The following is a 7926-nucleotide window of genomic DNA, read 5'->3' on the forward strand; positions in this document are numbered from 1 at the left end:
TGGATTTCAAATTAAACCGACATGTCTTATGGTAACAAGTATAATTTCCTGTGCAGTGAAATTATATTGCATTGTTTTTCTACGAAGTAAAGCCGATTTACTCTAAGTAAGATAAATATGTTAAATGTGTAGATCCCTCATGTCTAGATGGACCTTTTGTGGTACTTATCTCTTGTCAATTTCTTTATGAGTATCCTGAAACCGACGCTTTTCGTTAGCCTCCCATCCCTGACTTTGCAAACTCAAGGTAAGTTAAGCAAGCTACTAGGCATGGTCCTTAACTGATAGGAGAACCTGCAGGGTACAGGATTGGTGTCAGTACAACGCGGATTTTTACAACGCATTCCGTTACAACGGAATTTTTACAACGCAGGATCCATTACATCGGATGCCATTACAACGCATGGCATTACATAGCAGATGCTATTACAACGCATACCATTACATCGTAAGTATAGGTAAGTATACCTTTTTTTTAAAAATGTTATTAAGTTAATTTAATTAATTTAATTTAATTAATTTAATTAAAATACATTTTAAAATAGCCATTAATTTAATTTAATAAAATAATATCTATTTAATAAATGTAATTTTAATAAAAAAAGGAAATAATTTAATTTAATTAAAATAATGAAATTCATTTAATGTACATATTTTTATAATTGAAAATAAATTAAATTAATTGAAATAATTTATTTAATTTAATGAATTTAATTTAAAAATGTAATTAATGTAATAAAATTAATTTAATTTATTAAATACATTTTAATTAATTTAAAAATGGTAAATATAATTTACTTATCCCAAAACACAAACCTACCCCTGAACCCTACAATACCCCTGTACCCCAAAACCCAAACCCTGCCCTAAAACCTAAAAACACCCCTGTACCCCAAAACCCAAACCCTGCCCTAAAACCACCCCTGTACCCCAAAACCCAAACTATGCCCAAAAACCTAAAAACACCCCTGTACCCCAAAACCCAAACCCTACCCTAAAACCTAAAAACACCCCTGTACCCCAAAACCCAAACCCTACCCTAAAACCTAAAAACACCCCTGTACCCCAAAACCCAAACCCTGCCCTAAAACCTAAAAACACCCCTGTACCCCAAAACCCAAAGCCTGCCCTAAAACCTAAAAACACCCCTGTACCCCAAAACCCAAACCCTGCCCTAAAACCTAAAAACACCCCTGTACCCCAAAACCCAAACCCTGCCCTAAAACCTAAAAACACCCCTGTACCCCAAAACCCAAACCCTACCCTAAAACCTAAAAACACCCCTATACCCCAAAACCCAAACCCTGCCCTAAAACCTAAAAACACCCCGTACCCCAAAACCCAAACCCTGCCCTAAAACCTAAAAACACCCCTGTACCCCAAAACCCAAACCCTGCCCTAAAACCTATAAACACCCCTGTACCCCAAAACCCAAACCCTACCCTAAAACCTAAAAACACCCCTGTACCCCAAAACCCAAACCCTGCCCTAAAACCTAAAAAAAACACCCCTGTACCCCAAAACCCAAACCCTACCCTAAAACCTAAAAACACCCCTGTACCCCAAAACCCAAACCCTGCCCTAAAACCTAAAAACACCCCTGTACCCCAAAACCCAAACCCTGCCCTAAAACCTAAAAACACCCCTGTACCCCAAAACCCAAACCCTGCCCTAAAACCTAAAAACACCCCTGTACCCCAAAACCCAAACCCTGCCCTAAAACCTAAAAACACCCATGTACCCCAAAATTACTTAAATTAATATATTTAATTTATAATATTTAAAAACATAAATAAATAAATTTATTTATAATTAATAATAATTAAATCAATAATATAATATTAAATAAAATTTTAAAAAATTATATACTTACCAATACTTACGATGTAATGGTATGCGTTGTAATAGCATCTGCTATGTAATGCCATGCGTTGTAATGGCATCCGATGTAATGGATCCTGCGTTGTAATAGCTGCGTTGTAACAGCATTACGACTTAAAAGTTGCGTTGTAAGTGTTACATACCCAGGGTACAGTATGGCATCTTGAGACTGGGTACACAGCACCTGAACAGTGCAACACTACATGCTGAAACCATAATTCGGTGGCAGCTTCAAAGCTGGGAAGATCTAGAGAGCTTCTGAGACATTTAAAAGTTGATAAAGCAATGTTTCTTAATGAGGGAGTACCAAGAAAGAATAATATTGCCTTTTTGAAGGAATTACCCCTTTAAAAAATGATGTTTCTTGTTCCATTCAGTTCTAAATATCAGAAAACCTATTTGTAAATTAAATTATTTTAAAGAAAATGGAAATGCCCCCCTCAATTTACGGAATATGCCATGATAAGGTACATTTTTGGAAAGTCTTTGATTTATTCTAGTTATTAGTTTCGGGCACAGGTATAAATTCTGTGTACAGGATTCACATTCTGGAAAGCTCCAGTATTGTGCAGGAAACTGAATGTCATCCATAGATGCAACAGTGATTACACATAATTGATAATGAAAATGATAATGAACATGCTTTCTCTGGTTAAAGCTAATTAAATCAAGTATTCATGGTGTATACTGAAATGCTAGTTTATTTAGACAACCACCATACAAATAGCACTCTATTGTGCAGGATTAAACATTTAAAAGTTCCACATTCAAGAACCATAAAACATCTGTTAAAACACAAAAATCAGCTAGACGGGAGGCCACATTTAAGAATTCCATTTTAACAAATATGTATCAGGCAGTTAAACAGTTCATTACACCATATGTAAAAAAAAGTTCAGTAAATAATTCTTTATCTCTTAAAATTGGGCAATCTACTAGCATATGTTCTGTTGAAAATATTACATTAATTTCCCAAAGACATCCTTCATTGATAGACTGCATCTTCTGCCTAGCACCCTTTCTCTGTCAAGCATGGTTTATTTGAATTCTAAGTTTTAAAGCTTTTATTAGTAGATTCTGGACCAGAAAACCTGGCTAGATAATCAAAAACACTGGAAGCTCTCAGAAAATCCCGAGGTCAAGTCCCAGAAGTCCTTGAACGCAAATTATCATCGCCGGCAGTCCTACTTAAAATATGAGCTGCTCTGGGTATATATTTCTAAACACTTTGTGCCAAGACCCGAAGGAGCATTTGCTCATTCAAGTTGAACAGATACATTATTTTGCTATTCCAAAAGCAAATAACTTGACTTAGAACCTATTCACGCCAACACAAAAGAGAAAGTTTTCCAACCTATCAGTCCCAAATCCATGCAGAGCTCTAGCAGAGGCTAAGGTGTACTCATCGTAGCAAGGATGAACGTGTATTTGGTGCGTTGGAAGCCCCACTTTGGTCATTTCCTTCAAGCAAATTAAGGTCTATCCTCCCATCTAGGGCCATGAGCTCCACACCATACAGCATTATAGGATTTTTTTTGGCTCGATAAACTGTGAGAACTGCAGCTGAAAAGACCTGTCATATTGCAGAACAAATTTTACAATGCTCCTCCTCCCCACCATCAAGTGCTCAAAAGGTTCAGAGATTCAACCTTACAAGTATTTATTCTAGGACATACTACTAGAAAACAAGACTTTTGTCTACCTCAGCATTACCTTGATGGAAATTTTTGACTGGGGTTCCCAAATTTCCAAATCACCTCTTAGGCTATCCCAAGTAACAGGGGGCATTAGCAAAGTCCACAGACTTTCGGACTTCAAACCGGCAGCCCCGGTTATTGAAATATATCGACTCCAGGCTAGAACGCCCTCGACATATGGGGCAGAACTTTGGGGCCATAAAAACACATCTAATCTCCTGAGGGTGGAGCAGGGCTTTATGAGGAGCCTTCTGGACCTGCCACTAAGTACACCACTTATCCCTCTGCGACTTGATCTGGGGCTGGAATCAATAGAAGAGCTAGTAGCAGCACGCCCCATGCTCTATTGGAAGAGACTTTGGTCAGTGCCCAAACTGGCTTCATATAGAGAGGAATTTCTAGGGTTTGGGCTCTTCTAAAAGGCAAGAACATCCTGTGGCTGCACCACATCAAGACTCTTAGTATCCGGATTGGTTTGTCTGAGCTCTGGGAGACCCCTGAGGTGTGTTGCCCGGGGATATCGAAACTGGAACTCATTAGTCAGCTGAGGCAACAGAACTCACTAGCTTTACAGAGATCAGGTTCCCTAGGAAGACTGTATGCAGAGTTCCTCCTAGTGAAAACTGAATTGCGAGCGGAGGAATTCTTATATGTAATTAATCCACCCCTTGCGAGGAAGCTTTACATCCAGTTAAGGCATGGCAGTCTACCACTTAGGGCATTCACTTACAAATGGGCAAAATCAGAAAATATAGCCTGTCTGGCATGTAATTATAAGCGTGAAGATGTTTGCCATGTTATGTTTTTTTGCCCTGCGTATGAAACTATAAGGAAATGCTGGCTGATTCCGTTATGCAGGAATCCAGGGTTTAGATATTGCACTCAGGCCTCCGGGTTTTAACGTATGATACTCACCCCCCTCTCGTCTTTGCCGTATCTCGTTTTTTATTTGGCATGTGGCGTAGAAGGAAAAGTTTTGGATAAATACCTGTGTTTAACTATGAAATTATATCTTCAAGTCCTTGATAACTATCTAGTTTAATCTATTTTCATGTCTAATATTGACTTGTTCTCTATTTATTGTTTTAATGACTCGTGCTTTTTTGTATGTATTTTACTTGCACATTTATGGTCTTTTGACCGAAATAAAGTGATCAATGATGATGATGAAAACAACATCCACAGATATTGGTAGAGTTACAACACTCTAGATCAGGTAAACTGGGTTCAGCTTGTTCCAAACACATGTATTTGAATCTTGTTGATTTGTAATATTAATTTAGTCAGAGCACCATAAAGCTGGAGGGCATTGATTGATCTTGTTTAAGATGGTGTCTAAACCAGCATGACCAAGTTATCTCCATGTACCAAAGTTACTGCCTATTTTTTTCCTACTTTAGGGGAGAACAAGATAACTATCACTGATGGAAGGTCAGCCAAGAGTAGACTAGACATTACCTGGACATGCACTCAGTCCTATCTGTATCCATTCTGAAAATTATGTTTTTTTGGGTTGGTTGTTCTTCCAGATCAACCTTAACCTAGGCCCAACTGCAAACTTGATTGATAGTAAACCAGGGGATTATTTCAGATCTTTAGTTTCTCCGACAGATGATCCGCTAAGGCACAGAAACTGACAAAGCGGCAACAGCGGCACCTGTACCATTTCCACACGACTTCCTTGCGAGGTAACAATGATCAATACTCGAGAAGCCCTGCTGCGAACCAGCTGGTCTGCAGGAACTATTTGTTGAGACTTGAAATTGTACAACGTCTACACAGCCTGACAACCAGGCCCGGACTGGCCGTTGAGAGCACCGGGCAATTCCCCGGTGGGCCGCATGGTTGGGGCCGGTTTTGGGCCCCTGGGGCCGTTTTTGTTACAGGGCCGTTATGCTGCAAAAACGGCCCTGTAACAAAAACGGCCGAAAACCGGCCCTGTCACACAGAGCGGTCGCACCTCTCCCCCCTCCCCTCTCCTCCCGGAGGGGGGGAGGGGGGCCGGCCGAGCACTTTGCCAGGGCCGGTTCTGGTTCCCAGTCCGGCCCTGCTGACAACATGCTTTTTGGAGAGGCTGAATTGTCAAATTGTGCACCTTCCTTTTATGACTAAAATAGAATCTTATAACCTTGTCCATTAGAGGGTGCAAGAGAGGATTAACCGCTTTCATGATCAGCAGATGTATTCCTTGCAAATGAAACGGAAAGGGCATTTTCAAATAATTGTCTCAAATTGGAGACCCCCTGAAAATTGCAAATTATCATTATTTTAGAATTAGTTTGCTGTCCAAAATATCCCTCTTTATTTCCAGATATAAAATTATTAATTTGGAAAATGAATAGACGTTCTTCCCTGAAGCTTTGGACTTATGAGTGTTTACCTTACTGTTCCAAATTGCCCATTTTTTTTTAAATGTATTTATTTTTTAAATATGTGTAGGACTCTGTTAGATAGAAGTTAAGCTCTCATTCGATGCCGCAGAAGATGTTACTTTCCAAAACCATGTCCCTTGTGAAGAAACTACCTTACGTGGGCTGGTATTATCAGACATATAGACCCCACTCTTGACTCTATTGATAACAAGAGCCTTACTTGTCAAGGGGAGGCAGATACTGTGATACACAGAGTCCTGACACTTTTCTGTTTACATTTCAGGAAATGAAACCCCGTTTTGAAAAAAACTGATTTTAGAGAAAGCTGGTAGGGAAAGACTGCCTGTTTTGCATAGTTAATTCAGTCACACAAAAATGTATATTTAATATTTTTTTTAAAAGGGGATGGTTCAAGTAAATTTTGCAGTTTAATTGCCATTGCTTCTTCTTTGCCCCCTTCTCCCCCCACCATCTAAATTAAAACATATGAAGTGGAAATGTTTGCTAATTTCAAAGATATAACAGCATTTTTATACCACGTTCTGACGTTCCTCATTACTAAAAATGGACAAGCGTAATCTGCGCGCCGCACTTTTATTCGAGGTTAATGCAGCATCAGCTATCTGAATAGATACAGAATTAAGGGTGCTTATCTTTTATTTCCCAAAGATATTTAGAGCGTGAATTCTGGACTAAGAAAAAGAAGACCAAATTCCCTGGCTACAAACTATTCAAATACTGAGTACTACATTAGTGCAAACCACAAAGTTTATTACTACCTGACACCAACAGATCTTGTCATTACTTATCTTCATTCTATTAATTCTACTGACCTTAGGAGAGTGAAGGGCCAAATCAGCCCTGCATGGTTTAAAATATCCGATTGTGTCACTTACTGATTGCACTCTGATAGGTCACTGATTTAAATATAGTGGGACAGATTTACAAGCCCCTCGCGCCATTTTTGTGTCATTTTTCCCATGTTAAAAGTGACGCAAAAGTGGCGCAAGGGGCTTGTAAATCTGCCCCAGTGTATTTAAATGAGACTAAAATTTCAAAAAAAATCCGTATTTTTTACTTACTTTTAAAAATGCTACTTTTGTTACGATGCCAAGAACATTAGCAAGCTGGGGACAATAGAAAAAAACGCTCCCCTCCCATCAGGTTGTGTTTAGATATATGTATCTGTTTTGTATGTGTTATGTAATTATTCATGTACTCTGAAGCCCTTATGTACTGCAACTGGTTCTTTTGTAAAGCGCTGTGACACCTTCTGGTAAAATACGCGCTATATAAAATTAAAAACGCATAAATAAATAAATAAATAAATCAGGAAGGGTCCAGAGAGATGGCGTTTACCTTCAAGGTCTCCCCCTTGTTGAAGGCCAGCTCGTCCTTCTCCGAGGCCTGGAAGGAGTAGAGCGCGGTGGCCTCCATGTTAGTTTGGCACGCAGGTATGTATCCCCTCGAGGCTGCTGTTCTCCGCACTCCAGACCCCCGGCGGGTCCAGGCCGGACGGCAGAGGCTCACCACCCCGTGGTCCCCCTCAAGCAGTGAGGGTGATCCTCAAACACGGGCCTCGTGAGGTGCAGCCGGAGGTCTCCGCGCGCGGGCTGAGTAGACGCCCATTTCCTGCGGGGGCGGCTCGGCTGACATCGGCCTACGAGATCTGTTCGTTATCGTTTCTGTTTTTGCTCTTTTTAGAAGGGTGAGAAAGTCTATCTGACGAGGCGCGAAACAGGAAGTCCGTTGGATGGCAGCGGCGATGTGACTTTTACAGCGAAGCATGGCGTATGAGAGGGTATGCCAGCAGGGCCCTGTGACGAACAAGGCTTGTCCCGGTGCTGTGAGGGAGCCCTTAGTTTGTAAAATACTGAGTGCCAGGGCCCATGACATTTCTCAAGAGACCACTGCTGCTCAAGCCACGTCTGGTCCCTGCCAGCGCTCATAAAATCAGTAACAACACCTTATTATGT

At 40.3% G+C, this 7926-nt stretch overlaps 1 protein-coding gene across 1 annotated transcript in view; it reads right to left on the reverse strand.

Annotated features, from left to right (window-relative positions):
• The window catches only part of GRAP (GRB2 related adaptor protein), a 423512-nt gene extending 415865 nt beyond the window's left edge, over window positions 1–7647 (reverse strand). Inside the window, exon 1 of the mRNA XM_086940717.1 lies at window positions 7310–7647. Within this exon, the coding sequence (XP_086796843.1) occupies window positions 7310–7387 (78 nt within the window). The 5' untranslated portion in view covers window positions 7388–7647. The remainder of the gene's footprint in view (window positions 1–7309) is intronic.
• Window positions 7648–7926: the final 279 nt, after the last annotated feature.

The sequence above is a fragment of the Lissotriton vulgaris genome, chromosome 10 (genome assembly GCF_964263255.1).
Source record: "Lissotriton vulgaris chromosome 10, aLisVul1.2, whole genome shotgun sequence".
NCBI classification, from domain to species: Eukaryota; Metazoa; Chordata; class Amphibia; order Caudata; family Salamandridae; genus Lissotriton; species Lissotriton vulgaris.